At 38.9% G+C, this 20,337-nt stretch overlaps 1 protein-coding gene across 4 annotated transcripts in view; it reads left to right on the top strand.

Moving 5' to 3' along the window:
• Positions 1–20,337, top strand: part of LOC122550611 (phospholipid-transporting ATPase VD-like) — a 223,966-nt gene that overhangs the window by 88,826 nt on the left and 114,803 nt on the right. For all 4 annotated transcript variants that reach the window (XM_043691638.1, XM_043691647.1, XM_043691617.1 and 1 more), the window contains 2 exons: positions 5,938–6,272; positions 9,163–9,357. In XM_043691638.1, coding sequence (XP_043547573.1) covers positions 5,995–6,272; positions 9,163–9,357 — 473 coding nt within the window. In that variant the 5' untranslated portion in view covers positions 5,938–5,994. The remainder of the gene's footprint in view (positions 1–5,937; positions 6,273–9,162; positions 9,358–20,337) is intronic.

Raw genomic sequence — 20,337 nt, 5'->3', positions numbered from 1 at the left:
GTGGCTGTGGACGCCTCTGCTGCAGCTGTAGAGTGTGGGGGAGGGGTTCCTGCTTGCTGAGAGCTGCAGGCTCCCTTCCCTTTAGTCATTTTAACTTAGGATAAAGTTGCTTAAATGTAATATTACACAATTAATTGAGTTACTAAACTATTATAAATGATTTATAAATGATTTGGTGAGCTTGGTAGGGGGTAGGTGACCCACTGTGCCCAAGTCTTGGGAGGAGCACTATAGACTCAGTCTTACTGGGTCGCCGCCATCTTGGATCCCCCCACTTTTATATTTTTTAATCTTCTAGCTAACCTCTTAAATTCACACTGTACTGCTTTAATCTTTTTCCCTAACAATGTCATTCTACCAATGTGCACAATAATTTCTGATTTCTCAATCTCACCTTTAACAATATGCTTGAAATGTTTAGAGATGCCCTTAATCCTAGCACAAGGAAAACAACAAACCATCTTAAATTTATGCTCACTGCCACAGAACCTCATGTTATTAACCAATTTGCCCTATGCAGCCATTAAGAGTTAGCGAGGTTATGGTCAGCCAAATTAAATAGATTCCATATTTCATAGGTGTGGTTCCAGGAGGATTTGAATCAAGGCCTGTGAGATGAAACAGCACAACTGACCAACAACATATCAGATGACCCTTTCATTCTTCCATTTCATCCCCACCACTGCCTCCTACCCCAACGTTTGGGGATTATTTAGCCAGTAATTGCCATCTTTAGTCACTGACTTCAAGGCTGTAATATGTGACAGCACATGTAGGGGTGCATAGGTTAACAGTTCTCTGAGAGAGATGAAATTTCTTTTATTGCTGCTAATTTATGAAGCAGATGGCTAGAAGAAAGCTGAAGCTGTGAATTGAAATTAATTCTTTGGTGTGCTGTGATATTTCACCTTCAGCCACTACCCATTATTGTTTGCAGTTAAGTGGGTGCTTTCAGCATAGAATTAGCTCATTTTGGTACGAAAACCATATGTTTTATATTTTGAAAAAGTTTGTAAAATAAAATACGAATAATTTAATCCATTAGTAGTGTGACCAGATATGCTCCTTTTACATAAGTGTTTTTTTCATTTGTAATAGTAAGAATCATACTCATTTATTATTACATGTATTTATGATAATACAACAAAATATACATAAGTTGCCCTAAGCCGGTGCCATTTTAGTTAAGTAAATTATAAAAAGAAATACATTTTACAACATTAGGACAAATTACATTTTTGTTCCATACACAGCTTCTTGATTTCCTCAGTGTCTGTGGGAATCCCCCACACTCCACAGCCACTAAGCCATCCCGACGATGCAAAACCAAGAAGGAAGCATGCTGAAGCAATCCCAGCTGCTGCTGACTGGACCCAAAATATTGTCTCTGCCAAAACCACCTCATCGCCAATACTCCAGCAGCTACCACAGCCAGGAGACTGACCCAACTCTCGAGGACCACGGCTCATCTCAATTTCTGAGACCAGAAGACCATCTAAACTAACTCCCAAGAACCGAGAGATGGTTTGCTCTGCTGCCTTGGCAGAAACCACCAAAACATCAGGGGAAAAGCATAGACCCCAATTTGGAGGCAGGTTAGGTGGTGTTTCTGGCCCTGTTGACTCTCTCTCGCATGACCAACTATATCCATTTTATATTTTCTTCATTTAACTTTTGAATTTGTTTTCTTCTCTCTGCGGTGGCAGGGAGAGGTTGCGGGAAGCTGTTTAGTGGCAGGTCTTGTACATTCCTTGTGGCAGTTGCGATTTAAGAAACTGTTCCAGCGTCGATTAATTGGGGTCCGTTCTTTTTGATATCTTGGAGACGTCTGCACATGTGGCAAAGTGAAGGACCTTTCAGTTGTCGGGAGTTAATTTAGATGGTCAGTTGGTTCTCGGAAGTTGAGGTTTCCGACGTCTTCAGAAATCCTTGAGAGTTGAGACAGTCTCCAGGCTATGGCTATATAGGTGGTGATGAGACAGCTTTGGCAGAGACAACGTTCTGGGTCTGCTTCAGCGTGCTTCCTCCTTGGTGTTTCAGCCTCGGGCAGTTTTTGGCAGAGGCGACGTTCTGGGTCCTTCCATCATGTTGTGAAAAGATTTAATATTCTGGCACTGAGCCTGTTCATTGTGCACTCTCTTTTCAATTAGATTGAGTTGAGCAAGTAACTTTGTCACGAGCATTGTCAAACATACCTGATTGTTCAAAAAGATAACTCCAACGTCTGAACGTATGATTACACCCTATGCAAGAACGTTTATGTTTTTAAGAAGATTGATGGCTCACTGTGATCATTAAGATGTTAGCACACTGTTCTAGCCTCTCACTGATCTGCATGTAGCATTTGCTAATTCCAAAACTCAACTATTTTTCTTCATTAAACACAGGCTTATTTTTATTAGATTTTTCAGATAGTTTGGGAGTCACTGCAACTCTTTATCATTATATTCTGTTATTTAATAGTTCATTTTATACAACTGATGTAACAAGATACTTCTCCTTAAACTGTTATTTCTTATAAAATGGTCAATGGTATTTTTTCCCCAGAAGAAAAACACTTATTAAAATCATCGCATCCTTTGGATTTTTTTAGATAAATTATACATTAATAATTCAAGCCTTGTTTTGTCAATCCATTTGAGTTATAATTATTTTGCCATTTCAAATACACCCCTAAACGGTAAGAATATCTGTTTGTGAATGAGGATATTAAGTTTACTTCCCTGATGAAATTTACAGGGAACCACTCAATTTTGAAAAATCCTAGTTATGCTTGAACTGTAAAATTGGCATTCCATTTGCAATTTATATTTCCCATTAGATAATATTAGTCAATTCCTTTACTTGATCTATTTGCATATAATTAGGAATAGTATAGGAATAGACAGTTCAGCCACTGAAGGCTGCTCAACCATTTCATAAGATCATACCTGATCCTATTGCGACCTTAACTTCACCTTTCTATCTGTCATTATTGCCTTTAACTCTCCTTGATATAAAAAAAAACTTGGCTTTGAATAATTTCATTGACACAGCTTCCACTGCTCTCTATAAGAGAGAATTTCTCTGAAGGAAGAAATTCCTCTTCATTTCTCTCTTTCTTAAAATAGAGGTTCCTTATTTTGAAATTATGCCTCTTTGTCCTAAAAGCCCCCAGAAGAGGAAACATCCTCTCAGCATCTATCTTGTTAAACCCCATCAGAACCTTAACTATTGCAATAAGCTCACCTCTCATTCTACTAAACTCCAGTGAGTATAGGTCCAAACTTCCTTCATAAGGCAACCCTTTCACCATGTGATGAAGCTTCTCTGAACTACTTCCAATGCAAATACTGTAAACTTTTTATTATCTAGCACAAAGGGGACCAGGAGTTTGCTGATTGATCAAATATTCCAAATAATCAAGAGGTCCATATAATCAATGTAGAAACACATACTAAGTCACTTAAATGTAATGCAGGCGGTATATACATCACTGTTTTATTTTATTTACAGCATAAGCCACTTAAATAATAATGCAACTTTGCTTTCAATAAAACTCATACCGTTAACTGGCTACTCAGACAATGTAATAGTTAACTGTATTTGAGGAGAAATTAATTCAAAATTGTATCAACTGTTGGTATTTTGTCTGGCCATTCAATTGAGCAACAAATATGTTTACACTGAGGTAAATAAATTTTTAATCTATAATAATTGGACAGAATAATACAGTAATCTTTCGGCTAGTTGAGGTACCATCTTGTATAATGCAATGGTTGTGTTCTTACGTAATACTGCATTATAGAAAAATCACACTTTGGAAACAGCACTTCATTATTGGCTATGTAATCACGTTAGTGTTTTAAAAGTTTATGCTTTAGAAACAATATCCCCAGTTCGTCAATCGCAATACAGTGAATTCGCATTAATGACATATGCAATATAATCTTTGCAAAATTATCGAGAGTGTTAGTTCATAGAATGCCGGTTAAACTAAGGTTTGCTGTATATCCCTTCCTCAGAAAAGTGACCAAACTTCACCAAGTATTCCAACTGCAATCTCCCCAATACCCTGAACAGTTTTAACATAACAGGCCTATTATTATACTCCATCGCCCTTGAAATAAAAAAAATCTGATTGCCAAATTAATTACCAAATTAATAACATTTTATGATTCATGAGCATGAAACAGACCCTTCGGTCCAAATTGTCCTTGCTGACTAGATAGCCTAAAATAATCCAGTCCCGTTTGCCAGAATTTGGCCCATATCCTTCTAAACTCTTCCTATTCATGTACCCATCCATATGCCTTTTAAATCTTGCTATTGTACCAGCCTTCACCACTTCCTCTGGCAGCTCATGCCATACATGCATCACCGGAACACTGGAATGTCTAAAATGAACTATGCTGATGTTGCATGACTTCTGTATCTCCAGAGGATTAATACACAATCTCCTTTTGTTATCTTCTGTTTGTGTTTCTGCCTTACCTTTTAAATTGTATGTTTGTTTAAAATGCTAATAAATTTTTCTTCCTGCTTTCCAAAACAGCTAGTGCCTTGTGGCGTACTGGTAATGCCATTATTTCTGTGCCTGAATACCTGGCTTCAAATCCTATCTGTTCATAAGCTGGGGTGTGTAATAACACATCTGAACAGGTTGTTTTAGAGAGCTCTTGTGGTGCAGGAGGCCAGGGTTCAAGTCCCAGCTGTTCCAGACGAGTGTCATAACATCTTTGAGCAAGTTGTTTTGGAAATAATTTTTAAAAAAGGGGTAATAAGTATCAAATAGCTGCAAATAACTCCAATAGTAAATTAAGGACAAACTCATTTATCCAGGGTGTATACAATATTTACCTGGAGAGAATTGTTGAGGAGAATAGCATAAATTCAATTTAAAGAGTGCTAGGCAATTAAAAAAGAGGCAAACGTCAAAAGATATGGAGATAGATTGAGAAGAGACAGATCACCCTCTTTAGATTGAGAGACCTGGTGTGTTTCTCTACATTTTGGGGTGACCTTATAGAGGTTTACAAAATTATGAGGGGCATGGATAGGGTAAATAGACAAAGTCTTTTCCCTGGGGTAGGGGAGTCCAGAACTAAAGGGCATAGGTATAGGGTGAGAGGGGAAAGATATAAAAGAGACCTAAGGGGCAACTTTTTCACGCAGAGGGTGGTACGTGTATGGAATGAACTGTCAGAGGATGTGGTGGAGGCTGGTATAATTGCAACATTTAAGAGGCATTTGGATGGGTATATGAATAGGAAGGTTTTGGAGGACTACGGGCCGGGTGCTGGCAGGTGGGACTAGATTGGGTTGGGATATCTGGTCGGCGTGGACATGTTGGACCGAAGGCTGCGTTTCCATGCTGTACATCTCTATGATTCTGTGAGTAAATGATAAACGGTTAAGAATTTTGTGTTTGCTGAGCTCGGGTGTTGAAATAATTTGCAAATCCACTAGGGGGTGCCATGCCCTTAGTAATTCAGTTTAACAACGAAACACATTGAAGCCTTTTTTAAGAAGGAGTAGCATCTGAATATACTGTGTTGTTTGACATAAATGTAGGATATAATATGGTAACATCCTGTGCCAACTGTGATGATTTATTTTTAATATCAGCTTCAATCATTAGGCATACTTAATAATTAAGTTTGTTTCAATTTTTAAAATAGGAGAAAGTGAGGACTGCAGATGCTGGAGATCAGAGCTTAAAAATGTGTTGCTGGAAAAGCGCAGCAGATCAGGCAGCATCAAAGGAGCAGGAGAATCGACGTTTCGGGCATAAGCCCTTCTTCAGGATTTCCCGAAGAAGGGCTTAATTATTAAAATATTAAAGAACAGTTGAAAAATTATTTATTTTACAGGAAAAATAGTTCAACTCTTGTAAAATTTCTAACTTTGGTGATAAAAATTCGATGTAGATTTTATTCTTGTTCATTTTTTTTCTAGTTGAATGCTGGTTGATCCAGAACACCCAAGTATATCTGCTTGTGAGGACTTAAGAAGATGGCACGCCCCATCCAATGGGCACGCTACAGATGGCAGAGATTGCTTTTGACACATGGAAGCAGTAATAGATACGCTGTATCACTATTCCCAGGGTGGTTCAAAACTTCCCAACCACAGAAAACTGGATGCAAACATCGATTAGTAATTCCTTGTCTTGGTGGATTTACTGAAGAATATGAAAAGGTTTTCAAGAATTATATGACTAATAAGATTCAAACAACCAAATATACCTTGCTGAACTTTATTCCAAGGAATTTATTTGAACAGTTTCACAGGTATGGTCTGTTAATTGGAAGATCACTTAACAATCGTAAGTTACCAAGTTAGGTAGGAGGACACCTCGGTTACAATTATTATTTTTCATGTTAATTTTGAATACAGGGTGCAAACAGAATCACAAAGTTCTGAAGGCTGAATATCAATCAGTCTAATTTGTATTTATATTACATTGTTCCAGGCACATACCTGTTTTGGGAAACACTATATCTTGGCACAAGGATGGGGAATGTTCCACCTTGGAGCTATTAGCAATAATTGTGCTGGACTGCTGATCCCGCTGGACTGTTGCTCTTCATTACTTGGGCCTTGCAAGCACCAAGTTGAATCCTTTAGAATTGTAAGAGTTCTGTTGGTTTCCTGGACTGCTAATCGGAAGGTTTGGAGCCAGAAAATCCATGGAATTTGACAGATTGTATTAGTCGTTATAAGATATCTCAAATTGATCTTTCTGAATTTTGAAGTAAGGTTTTAGGATCTGATGCACAGCCTGGGTTGTTTTAACCCATACATCAACCTGAAGAAATTTTTTGATGTAATAAAGTTTCCAGATCCTTAAAAAGCAAAATATGACATCAAACTATATAGGAGAGATTAAATCAGATGGTCTGATCTAAAAGAGACAGAATTTAAGGAAGAATGTCTTAAAGGAGAAAAGTGAGGTAACATAGTGGAGAATTATAAGGAGGGAATGTCAGAGTTTGGGGTCCTAAGCAACTAAGAACATGGCCACCGATGGTAGAACACTTGAAATCAAAACATTCAAGAGGCCAAAATTAGAAGAATGCAAATTTCAGAAGATTGAGAGGCTGTAGGAGCATAAGGAAAGATGTGAAAGCAAGGATGAGAATTTTAAATTCAAGTTGCCTGACAGGCGACATTGGCAGTCAGTGTGGAGTACAAGGACGAAAGGTAAAAGGCTTAGGCAATGATAAAATCAGAAGACCCTTTCCTAAGGAGTCTGACTGGCTCAAAGAATAAGGTGTCTAAGTAATTTTCATGTCTATGATTTGTTGCGGTGTCTGCAGCTCTGCCTTCAACTCCATTCTGAACTGAAGTTTCTGCAGACGAGAATACCAAAAGCAGACATGTTGGCCCTGGCTCTCACTGGTATCCAGAAATTCGCATATTCTGTAATCACTGCACATCACCTGCCCTGCCATCTTTAAAATGTGTTAATTAATTAATAATTGCTACTTAATTTATAATTAGAACAGCCTTCACCTCCCAATACATTTAAGTACTGCCAACAAACTTTACAATACTGACAAAACAATACATTGCTTATAAAAACCTATGGTTTCTAATAGTAATTATTACTGATTTTGTGCTGCTTTTGCTGCACAAAAATGGAAATCAAGTGTTGGAGGCTTAAAAAAGGGAGAAGATAAAAATCACATCTTCCATGCCCGTCACTGAACACTCCACTCAGCTGATTTTACTAGTTGCAGTAAACTTTACTTAAAGCACCTCTTTCCTCCATACACTAAATTCCCAAATATATTCACTTGAATTCATCCTCACTGATGGCAAAACCCCTTCACACTGACTGTGCATCCTTACTGACCCAAGTGCTTTTAAATCTTGTCTATCACAGTGCAGTTTAGTACTCTAGGAAACACATTTTACAATGTAAGGAATGTTATTTGCAGGTACAGTAATGTTTTTATCTCTCAAAAAATATGTGCATTTGAAAAAGATGTGCGTCCTACACCTGAAATACTTATTTTGTTGTTCTCTTCACAGTTGCAACCTGATGTACTGAGCATTTCTAACATTTTCAATTTTTATTTCGGACTCCCAGGAACTGCAATATTGCTTTCCGGCCAACAGCTAGTGGATTATGAGGGAAGCATGAAATGGCATTTACTATATTGTAAAGCATTTACTATAGAGATTTACAAAATTGAGGGGCATGGATAGGATAAATAGACAAAGTCTTTTCCCTGGGATCGGGGAGTCCAGAACTAGAGGGCATAGGTTTAGGGTGAGAAGGGAAAGATATAAAAAAAGACCGAAGGGGCAACTTTTTCACGCAGAGGATGGTACATGTATGGAATGAGCTGCCAGAGGAAGTGGTGGAGGCTGGTACAATTGCAACATTTAAGAGGCATTTGGATGGATATATGAATAGGAAGGGTTTGGAGGGATGTGGGCCAGGTGCTGGGTTGGGATATCTGGTCAGCATGGACGGGTTGGACCGAAGGGTCTGTTTCCATGCTGTACATCTCTATGACTCTATTGCTACTTGAAAATAAAACCAGCTTGGAAACATAGCAGGATAAAAAAGTCCTAATCTCTCCAGAAAGCTACGTTCTCTCATTCTCCTCCTCCTCCCACCTATCCAGTTAGAACACTGGGATTTGTGTTTGAACCCATCCATACAGTCTCCTTGGAGCATGTCTGGTATTTTTGAAGTCTTGCTGTTTGAATTTGCTACCAGGGATCACTTGTTAAGGAAGCTGACATTTTGGCACTAATGTATGGCATTTAACATGATGTAGATATTCTACATATATTGATTAATATTTTAGGAGTAAATGGTATGTCACAAGCAGTTTGGTTCTTTAATTTCAAATCTGCTGTATTTGTGTTGAGAATATGTCTGGTATTGGATGCATTTATTTTCACAAGTTTTGGTTAATCCACAGCAGCATGAGCTGTTTTTAACGTAATACATTTTAATAGCCAAAGTATTTTTTTTAAATATCGAACATTTTATTCTCTCAAAACATTTTATTCTCTCAAAAGCTGCAAAGAAATAGTCTCCTAACTCTCTAATGCCATTTTAATCACCACTGAATGCTTAAATAAACTATTTGAGAGAGAGAATTATTTTCTTGTGCGTTTTCAATTATTAATTTCATTTTCATTTTCTGTGTTCTTCAGGATTGCAAATCTTTACTTCCTATTCATTGTTGTTCTCAATTGGGTCCCCTTAGTGGAAGCATTTCAGAAGGAGATAACCATGTTGCCATTAGTAGTGGTTCTTGCAATTATTGCAATTAAAGATGGAATTGAAGATTACCGTCGCTACAAGTTTGACAAACAAATAAACAATCGAACAACTAAAGTATATGACAAGTAAGTCTGCACATTCCCCTTTCTTCGCAACAATTTAGGAAAAGTGTCATTATTCTTTCAAGTAATGTTTATGTGTGTTCTTTTTAAAGGTCATGGAATTTATTTATCAAATGCTTACTAACCAGTAATTTTAAATTTTGAAATTTATATACTCAGGATTACTCCCTCCTTTGAATCTGTGAGCTTCCTGTTACAGTGCAAGTCGATTCATACTTCAAAGCTTTGTGGTTTCTTAAGATCATTTTTGACCTTCAAGACAATGTGATGAAGGTTCATGATATATAGTTATTATTTGGAAACTTCGGTTTCTAAAGTGGACAGAATCATGCATAGCAGTATATTTAATTTGTAATTCTATAATCTGTTTAAAGAGAAGAAATAGTTTTGGTTTCATTTTTGAGTTCTGAGCGTGGTGTTGGATTGTCCAAAGTTTTGTTTACAAGCATCGAAATGAGTTTTATTTTTAAATTCCTGAAGTGAATAATTAATCACATTAGAAAGAAAAATAGAATCCCTTCAAAACAGATGGTAGAATTTGAATGCAATAAAAATCTGAAATTAAGTGTCTAGTGGTGACTGAAACCGTTGTCAATTGTCAGAAAAACCTATTGATTCACTAATGTGCTGTGGAGAAGAAAACTCATCCTTTAGCTGGCCTTTAGGCCCACAGTAATGTTGTTGACTTTTAACAGCAGTGAGGAATTGGCAATTAGTGCTGGCCTAGCCAGCGACACCCACGTATAATGAATTTTAAGAAAATGTTACTTTGGATCTGATCCCAGCCATCTGAGGCTATCTGCACTACAATTCCAGAGGGGAAAAAGTTTCCTCTTTCACTAGGCTCTCAAGATTCATGAACTGTTAACTATTCAATTGTACAGTGTCTTTCATTGTATCTTTCTTAAATTAATGGTGTGTGATGTTGCATTTGGGTTTTTGGGAGTGAGTGTATGAACAAATAATTCAAGTGGTTATCCCACACAAAAGGCTGCTGTTGGTAACTTTTACATGGCTTGTACTCCAGCAGAGGTTTAAAAATGCACACCTGTTTCTTAAAAAAAACACTGATTAATAACTGAAACAGAGAGGAATGAAAGTTTTATTTTATCTCTCCTTGGAGATTTGCTTTTGGATTCCTTGTATTTCCAGTTAACTTATTAGAAACACAGAATATAGAACACATTCGCTAAATCTAACTTTAAGTTTCAATCTCTTCATTTCAGATAGAGGAATACCAAGAAGTAACAGACCTGCAATCATTTTAGAGATTGATCTTCCTATATCTTTATAAGTATCTTTTTATCCTGGCCTAAATGCCATTTTTAGTCATTTTGTATCTATTTTCAGTTAATAACCTTGTTACTTTTACTTAAATAACCACAGCAACATCTATTCCAGTCTGTAGAAGGGCTAACGGAAGTCTGCCATTGACTACTACAAGACAGTGTAGAAAGTATGCTAGTAGTTTTGCATGCACTGGATTATTAGTATTCATCAGTGTTCATCAAAATACATTTCAAAATATTTTATCTTGGAAGGTTTGTGGTTCACTTTATGTCAAAATTGAAATTTTAATTGTTTCATTTTGCTTATGTTAAAAATATTGAGATGCTATATATTAAACCTGACAATTTTCTCATTGATTAAGAAAGAGCTGGTGCTAAACTTGTACCGTTGTGGCTTATTTTTATTGTTTAAGAATAATGCACACCTGAGATCAAGTGGCATTGTAAACTATGTTCACTATATATTAATCTTGCCTGGACAAATGCTGTGTAATTTGCAATGGTTCTAATGGAATTTATCAGAAGTGATTGCCAGTAAACAATGTGTATTTTTTACTCCAATTGTGTAGGGTCCAAACCAGTTGTTCAATATGTTAATCCAGCAGTGTCTGTGAAAGAGATAGTAAATAGCTCTCGGTTGAAGAAAATTCCTTCTTTCTGCTGGCAGCTATCATACTTCCAGTAGCTGCAGAGTTGTCTCTTCAACACCCCTCCTTGCCCAATAACTTTCTATCACTTTGGACTGACCTGTATCTTTCAAAAATGATTGGGTTGAATTCAAATTAGAAATTAAAATGCAAAATATACAAAATAAATTAGGTTCATTAACAGACTCTGATAAGAGCTACATACAAGTTAGTACCTGTGTGAATAGGCATTCAGCCCTTGTTACCTTAGTCATTTGAAAATAATTAAGGTGCATAACATTGCATTTAATTCTCTTTCAAGCTTCCAAAATTAAGCGAAGATAATAGCATAGTGATCATTTCACTGGAATAGTAAACTGCAGACCGAGGCTAATGCTTTGGTGACATTGGTTCACATCCTACCAAGGTAGCTGGTGAAACTTAAATTCAGTTTGTAAACCTGGAATTGAAAATCTCAGCATAGATGACCCTGAAACCATCAGTCCCATAGAGAGACTGTTTCATGTTGAAGAGGATTTAACTGAATTCCAGTCATTAGGTGCATGCATTTCACTCACTGTCTTCTTAGAACATAAGAAATAAGAGCAAAGTAGGCTTTTCGGCCCCTCAAAGAGGAGAAAGTGAGGACTGCAGATGCTGGAGATCAGAGTCGAGAGTGTGGTGCTGGAAAAGCACAGCCAGTCAGGCAGCATCTGAGGAGCAGGAGAATCGACATTTCGGGCATAAGCCCTTCATCAGGAATGAGGCTTGAGGGTTGGGACTGAGAGATAAATGGGAGGGGGATGGGGTTGGGGGGAGATGATAGGTCAGAGGGGACAGTGATGGATGCGTCCGGAGGGCAGTGCCAAATTGGAGGCTTGTGACTGGGATAATGTGGGGGGAGAGGAAATGAGGAAGCTGTTGGAATCCACATTTATCCCGTGTGGTTGCAGGGTCCCAAGGCGGAATATGAGGCGTTCCTCCTCCAGGCGTCTGATGGTAAAAGTTTGGCGGTGGAGGAGGCACAGGGTCTGCATGTCCTTGACAGAGTGGTAGGGGGAGTTGAAGTGTTCAGCCACGGGGCGGTGGAGTTGGTGGGTGCAGGTGTCCCAGAGATGTTCTCTGAAATGATCTGCATGAAGGCGTCCTATCTCCCCGATGTAGAGGAGATCACGGTGCAACGGATGGAATAGATGACATTGGGAGACTTGCAGGTGAATTTCTAATGGATGTGGAAGGATCCCTTGGGGCCTTGGATGGAGGTGAGAGGAGTGGTGTGGGCGCAGATTTTGCACTTCCTGAGGTGGCAGGGAAAGGTGCCAGGTATGGGCTGGTGGGGGGGTGTGGACCTGATGTGGGAGTTGCAGAGGGAATGGTCTTTTCGGAACACTGATAGGGGTGGGGAGGGAAATATATCTCGTGGTGGGGTCCGTTTGGAGGTGATGGAAGTGGCAGAGGATGATGCGATATATGTGGAGGTTGGTGGGATGGAAGGTGAGAACTGAGGAGGTTCTGTCTTTGTTGCGTTGGGAAGGGTGGTGTTCAAGGGCGGTGAAGTGAAATGAAAGAGATGTGCTGGAGGGTATCGCCAACCATGTGGGAAGGGAAGTTGCGATCGTGGAAGAAGGCCCCTCAAGCCTGCCTCACCATTCAAAAAGATCATGGCTGATCTGCCCTGGTGCTTAATCCTTTTTCATGAAAGCTCATCATAGATCACAATTCAAAGAAACCATTTACCCCCCCTCTTTATATACTTTCAGTGATCTATCTCCATAACTGTCTGGGGTACAGAATTGCATTAATTCTTTACCCTCTTGCAGAAGAAATTCCTTTGTATCTCCTTTCTAAATTAGTGCCTCCTTATTCTGTAATTGTAACCCCTAAATCAAAATTCCTATTCTACCCTGTCAAGTCCCCTCAGAATCTTGTATGTTTCAATAAGGTCACTCCTCATTTTTCTAAATTCTAATGAACAAAGACCTATTTAGCCATGAACAAAAAAAGAAATTGCTGTAAAACCTCAGCAGGTCTGGCAGCATCTGTGGAGAAAAATCAGAGTTAACATTTTGGGTCAAGTGACCCTTCCTCGGAACCCAGAATTCAACACTGGCACCTCCACATCATGGCAAGCACACAATCTGGCTCAAGACTTGGAGATGCTGGTGTTGGACTGGGGTGCACAAAGTTAAAAATCACACAACACCAGGTTATAGTCAAACAGGTTTTATTGGAAGCACAGTAGCTTTTGGAGCGCCACTCCTTCATCAGGTGGTTGTGGAGGACACAATTGTCAGACACAGAATTTATAGCAAAAAGTTTACAGTGTGATGTAACTGAAATTATACATTGAATAATACCTTAATTGTTTGTTGAGGCTTTCATCTGTTAGAATGCTATGATAGTTCCATTTCTTTCATATGTAAATCACACAACTTTTTTTTAAAAGTTGAATTCTCAGGTTAACCGTAACAATTGGTGTTAGCTAGACAATGCATTGAAGGTCTTAGCCCCCTATGTTCTTTGTCTTTGCTATAATGTTTAGACTGATCGTAAACTAAAAAGTGAGATAACAGTTTACATGAATTCATGCAGTTTTTGAGCAAAGTACAATGTAACTCTGCAAGTCAAAATTCACCCCACAAACATATATGTATATGTGTGCATGTGGGTCTTTGTGTGTGTGTCTGTCTGTCTGGGTTGGGGGGTTGAGTGAGAGAGAGTGTATATTTGTGTGTTTTTGTCTACTCAATTAACCTATCTGTATACTCTTGCCAATTCCTTAGGCTCTCATCACAATATGCCCTCCCACCTATTTTGTATTATCAGCAAACTTTGATACATTACACCCCGTCCTTTTCTAAGTCATTAATATAACTAGTAAAAATTAAGGCCTTTGCATTGATCCTTGTGGCACTCCTCTAGTTGTATTTTTCCAAACTGTAAAAGACTTATTAACCCTGATTCTGTCTTCTATGTGTTAACCAATCTACAATCCATGCCAAGACATTAACCCTCTGTTACACCCATCTTCTGCATTAACCTTTCTGTAGCACCTTAGAGAAATCCAACTACACTACGTTGACGTTTGTCTTTATTAATTCTGCTTGTTATTATCCTCAAAGAACTCTAGCAAATTTGACAAACATGATTTTCCTTGCAAAAACAAAAATTTAACTCTCTCTAATTGCATTTAGCTTTACGAATATCCTGCTTTTTCTTCCTTAGTAACTGATTCTAGCATTTTCCCAACAACAGATAAGGTATACTTGCCTGTAGTTTCCTGCTTTTTGTCTCCTTCCTTGTTGAACAGAGGTATCACTTTACTGGTTTTCCAATTTGCTGGAACCCTCCCAGAATTCTGAGTTTGGGAATATTTCAATCAATGCCTCCATTATCTCTGCTGTTAGCTCCTTTTAAAACACTTGGATGCTAGCCATTAAGTCTGCATTTATTGCCTGTCCCTAGTTACCCTTGAGAATGTGGTGGTGAGCTGCCCTCTTGAACTGCTACAGCCCACCTGCTGCATGTAGGTTCACCCACAATGCCCTTTGGGAGGGAATTCCAGGATTTTGACCCAGCAACTGTGAAGGAATGCTGATATATTTCTAAGTCAAGATGTTAAGTAGCTTGGAGGAGAATTTGCAGGTAGTAGTTTTCCAGTATACCCGCTGCACTTGTCCTTCTAGATTGAAGTAGTCGTGGTTTTGCAAGGTGTTGTCTAAGGATCATTGAATTTCTGCAGTTGATCTTGTATATTGTACACACTGCTGCTATTGAGCATTGTTGGTGAAAGGAGCAGATGCTTGTGGGTGTGTGGTTAAACAAATGGGCTGCTTTGTTTTGGATGTTGTCAAGCTTCTTGAGTGTTATCGGAGCTGCACCAATCCAGGCAAACGGGACTGCTCCATCATAGAGCAATAGAGTCATACAGCACGAAACAGACCCTTCAGTCCAACCAGGCCATGCCGAACATAATCCCAAACTAAACTAGTCTCGCCTGCCTGTTCCAGGCCCATGTCCCTCCAAATCTTTCCTATTCATGGATGTAAGTTTGCTTGCTGAGCTGGGAGGTTCATTTCCAGATGTTTCATCACCATACTAGGTAACATCTTCAGTGGACCTCAGGCGAAGCAGTGTACGTGATTTCTGCTTTCTATTTATATGTTTGAGTTTCTTTGGGTTGGTGATGTCATTTCCTGTTCTTTTTCTCCAGGGGTGGTAGAGGGATCTAACTCGATGCGTTTGTTGATAGAGTTCCAGTTGGAATGCCATGCTTCTAGGAATTCTCGTGTGTCTCTCTGTTTGGCTTTTCCTAGGATGGATGTGTTGTCCCAGTCGAAGTGGTGTCCTTTCTTATCTGTATGTAAGGATACTAGTGGGAGAGGGTCATATCGTGTTGTGGCTAGTTTTCTGCCTGTTTGTCCAATGTAGTGTTTGTTACAGTTCTTGCAAAGTATTTTGTAAATGACATTAGATTGCTTGTTGTCTGTATAGGGTCTTTCAAGTTCGTAGGTTGCTGTTTTAGTATGTTGGTGGGTTTGTGGGCTACTATGATGCCAAGAGATCTGAGTAGTCTGGCAGTCATTTCCGAGATGTCTTTGATGTAGGGGACAGTGGCTAGGGTTTCTGGACGTGTTTTGTCTGCTTGTTTGGGTTTGTTGCTGAGAATTCGACGGACTATGCTTATTGGGTACCCATTCTTGTTTAATACACTGTATAGGTGCTTTTCCTCTGCTCTGCATAGCTCCTCTGTGCTGCAGTGTGTGTTGGCTCATTGAAATAATGTTCTGATGTAGCTTTGTTTGTGGTTGTTGGGATGATTGCTTCTGTAGTTCGATATTTAATCCATATGTGTTGTTTTCCTGCAGACACTGGTTTGAAGTTCCCCATTGGCTGTTCGCTCTACTGTGACATCTAGGATTGGCAGTTTGTTGTTGTTTTCCTCCTCTTTAGTAAATTTTATGCCAATAAAGGTATTATTGATAGTCTTGAAGGTTTCCTCTAATTTGTTTTGTTTTGTGATGACAAAGGTGTCATCCACGTAGCGGACCCAAAGCTTGGGTTGGATGGTTGTTCGAGTCTCTGCATTATTGCCTCTGCTAAGAACCCTGATATCGGAGATCCCATGGGTGTTCCGTTGGTTTGTCTGTAGGTTTTGTTGTTGAAGGTGAAATGTGTGGTAAGGCACAGGTCCAGTAGCTTAACGATACTGTCCTTGCTGATGAAGTTAGTGGTATTTGGTGTAATTGTCTTTGGGTCTTCTAATAGTGTAGTCAGTGTTTCCTTGACCAGGTTAATGTTGATTGATGTAAACAGGGCTTTATCTATCTTAGTGTCTTTGGTCTTCAGGAATTCTTGGGTGGAGTGGATGGAGTGGCGTGAGTCTTCTACTAAGTGTTTTAGTCTTTGGTGTAACTCCTTGGCTAATCTGTAAGTTGGTGTTCCAGGTAACGAGACTGTGGGTTGGAGGGGGGCTCCTGGTTTGTGAATTTTCGGTAACCTGTAGAACCATGGTGTATTGGATCTGTCTGGTTTCATTTTTTTGGAAGTCGGTCTTATCTATTTCTCCAGATTTCTGAAGTTTTTTGAGTAAGGCTGTGATTTGGTTCTCTAGTTGTGGGGTTGAGTCTATCACCACTTGTTGGTCTGTGTAAGTAATGCGTTCACTTTTTCAATGTAGTGTCTTCGATTTAGAATGACTGTCAAGTGTCCTTTGTCTGCAGGTAGGATGACAATGTTTTTATCTTTTTTTTTAGTCTTTCTAGGACTTTCCTTTCTTGTGTATTGAGTGTGTTTCCTTCATTTTTTCTGCTTAATGTTGGTGTGACTATCTGTCTGATGGCTTGCTGGGTTTCTTCTGTGAGTTGGTTGTCTTTTAGTGTTGTTTCCAATGCTGCTAAGAAATCTTTCTTGTCCACATCTGGTAGTTGTAATTTAATCCTCTTACTAAGACGGCTTTTTCAGTGTCTGTTAAGGGTCGCTCAGGTAAGTTTTTTTAACCATGCTTTGTGTTGTCAGTGTTGTTACTTTGTGTAAGTTTGTCTAGTTTCTGTGTTTGTCTCTGTCTAATATCAATGGCTTGTTGTTCTGTGTCTGTCCGTTCATGGTCTGTTGCATGCGTGAGTAACTATTTTTGGTGCAGAATTTCCCGGTTGTGTTTACGGAGTCTGTTGTGGGCATTTCTCTAAGCATTCTGTGGCCATTTTGCTGCTTTTGCTTTAGCTAGCGGGGTGTTAAGGGGAGGCTTGTATTTAAGACTTTTACGTAGTACCTGTTTTCTTAGACATTCGTGCCCGAAGTACAGCTGTTCACGGGTGGCACTCTGGGTGGCATTTTTGGGCCTATTCCTATTTATGTATCCTTCCAAATACTCATGACTTGTGCTTTGTAGATGGTGGATAGGCTTTGAGAATTAGGAGATAAGTTACTCACCAGAGTATTCCTAACTTTTGACCTGCTCTTGTCGCCACTATTTATGTGGTTAGTCCAGTTTAGTTTTCCTGGTAACCCCCAGGATGTTAATCAAGGGGGAATTCAGTGAAGATAATACCATTGAATGTCAAATGATTAAATCATCTCTTATTGGAGATGGGAATTGTCTGGCATTTTTGTTGCATGAATATTACTTGTCACTTGTCATTCCAAGCCTGAGATTGTCCAGATTTTGTTGCATTTGAACATGGACTGCTTTGCAGTATCTGAGGAGTCACAAATGGTGCTGAACATTTTGCGACATTTGAAACTTTAGGGATGTTTGCAGTGAAAACCATTGCAAAATATTAGTTTCAATTATCTACCATTTCTCTATACCCAGTTATTAATTTCAGTTGTATCCAGTCTTGCACTTATTTTTTCTTTCCCTTTATACACCCATAGAAGCTCTTGCTGTTTCTTGCCAATTTACTTTGAAATAACTCGTAATTAGTTCTTTAGTCATCTACTGTCAGTTCTTTGAAAAAAAATCCTAATCCCCTGGCCTTAGATTCTGATTGGATGCTGTCCTTGACTACCTTTAACATGAGTATTTCATTCTTTTCATCAAATTCTTCTTTTTAACCAGAATAAATCTTTGCTTAGCTTTATGTAATATTCGCTTAAACGTCTGCCGCTGCTCATTCTCCTTAGTCTATTTTCCAAATCTGCTTTTGGAAACACTTTATTTGTGCATCTGGAATTGGCCTTATTTAAATTGCAGACACTGGGTTGATCGTGTAGTTTCTCTGTTTCAGACCGAGTTTGAAATTCTACCATGTTGTAACTGTATCCCATAAAGTATACTTAACAATGACATAACCGCTAACTCTTGTCAATTTTATTTCTTTGTTGTTTCGAAAATTGCCCAAAGTGTTACAGTTTGTTTTAATATATCCTATTCCATCAAAAATAGCCATGTGGATTTCAGATCAACTACTACTTATAACGCGTCCAACTTAAAATTAAATGTATAACCTTTTCGGTAAGCAAGTTAAATTGCTTACTTTGGTCTCTTTACAATTGAACTGGCTCAGCCTGATAACCTAACATGACAATCATGTCCTCTTTAAATTGGTTGATCACAACAGCTAAAGTGAGACGTCTCACAAATTGCGCTTTGTTAGACTTCTAACTGGACCGTATAGCTCCAAAATTGTTTGCCCTTTCAATTTCTGGAAGTGCAAGCTGATAACAGGACAGTGGGGATAATGGTGAATGAGACCTTGGTGAATGATACAACCAGCAGTACAGTTCCCTAACTAATCATTTATAAAGATTGAAAAAAAAGCAGAAATTACTGTGAGGAGAAAAATAGATAGCATGAGTAAATTCATTATCAAATCAGGTACAGAAAGAGAACCAAAGAGAGAAAAAGTGACAGAAAACAAAAGTGAAAAATTACAAGAATAGTTTGTTATCTTAAGGAGTGAGTGTCTAATTATTTTATATTTGTTAATGGATGCCAGTGTCCATTGCCTTGGATAAGATGCTGGTGAATGTCTTTCTGAACTCCTGCCATCCTTGGGATGTAGCTACGTCCACACTGATATTAGGAAGAGAGTGTGATACAAATGTGGTTGATGGGCAACCTGGATGGGAACTTAATGATGTTCCCTTGCATCTGATACCCTGATACCCTTGTTAATCTAAGTGAGAGAGAGGTCATTGGTTTGGTGGTGAAGGAAGTGAATGTTGCAGATGATGGATGGCATGCTAGTCAAGTTAGCTACTTTGTCATGGATGGTGTCTAGTTCGTTGAATATTGGTGGAGCTGCACCCATTCGAGCAAATGGGGAGCATTTTATCACATTCCTACCTTGTAGATAGTAGATAATCACTGGAGAGACAGGTGTGTTAGTCAATGCTGAATTCCACACCACCTGCTGTATTGGTAAGAGTACAGGTCCAATATATTCCCTTTAAGGTGAAATGTAGGAGCAAAAAGCTCAGAGAACTTTTGATGACCATAAATATTCAAGACTGGATAAGATAGAAAAGGGAGGCTTTTAACAGATACAAAGTGAGCAAATCAACAGAGGGTCTAATTAAGTCCAGAAAGTAAATTAAGGAGCTTAAGAAAACAATTAGGAGGGCCCAAAGAGGGCATGGAAAGATACTGGTGGGTAATACTAGGGAGAATCCCAAGATATTCTATAAATTATCAAGGGGATGAGAATAAGCAGGGAAAGAATAGGGCCCATTTGGAATCCAAGAGTAATCCGTGCATGAAGCTAGAGGACATTGGTTGGGTGTGAAATGAGTACTTCAATTTTGTCATCATTTGGAGGAGGAGGATATAAATACAGAATTTGTAAAGAGGGTCCGTGAACAGCCTTACATAGGGAACATGGTGGTTATAGAGGTTTTGGCAGGCTTGAAAGTGGACAAATCCCCAGATCTTGATGAGTTGTATCCCAGGCTGCTGTGGGAGACGAGGGAAGAAATTGAGAGCTCTGACCTAAATTTTTCATTACGTTCTGGTCATAGGAGATCTACCAGAAAACTGGAGGACAGCTAGTGTGGTTCCTCTTTTCAAGAAGCATGGTAGAGATCGACCAGAGAATTAGAGACCAATGAGTTTTGCATCAGTGGTA

This window comes from Chiloscyllium plagiosum, chromosome 1 (assembly GCF_004010195.1).
Source record: "Chiloscyllium plagiosum isolate BGI_BamShark_2017 chromosome 1, ASM401019v2, whole genome shotgun sequence".
Lineage (NCBI taxonomy): Eukaryota > Metazoa > Chordata > Chondrichthyes > Orectolobiformes > Hemiscylliidae > Chiloscyllium > Chiloscyllium plagiosum.
The sequence above is the reverse complement of the archived record's forward strand: the minus strand, read 5'-3'. Positions and strand labels throughout refer to the sequence as shown.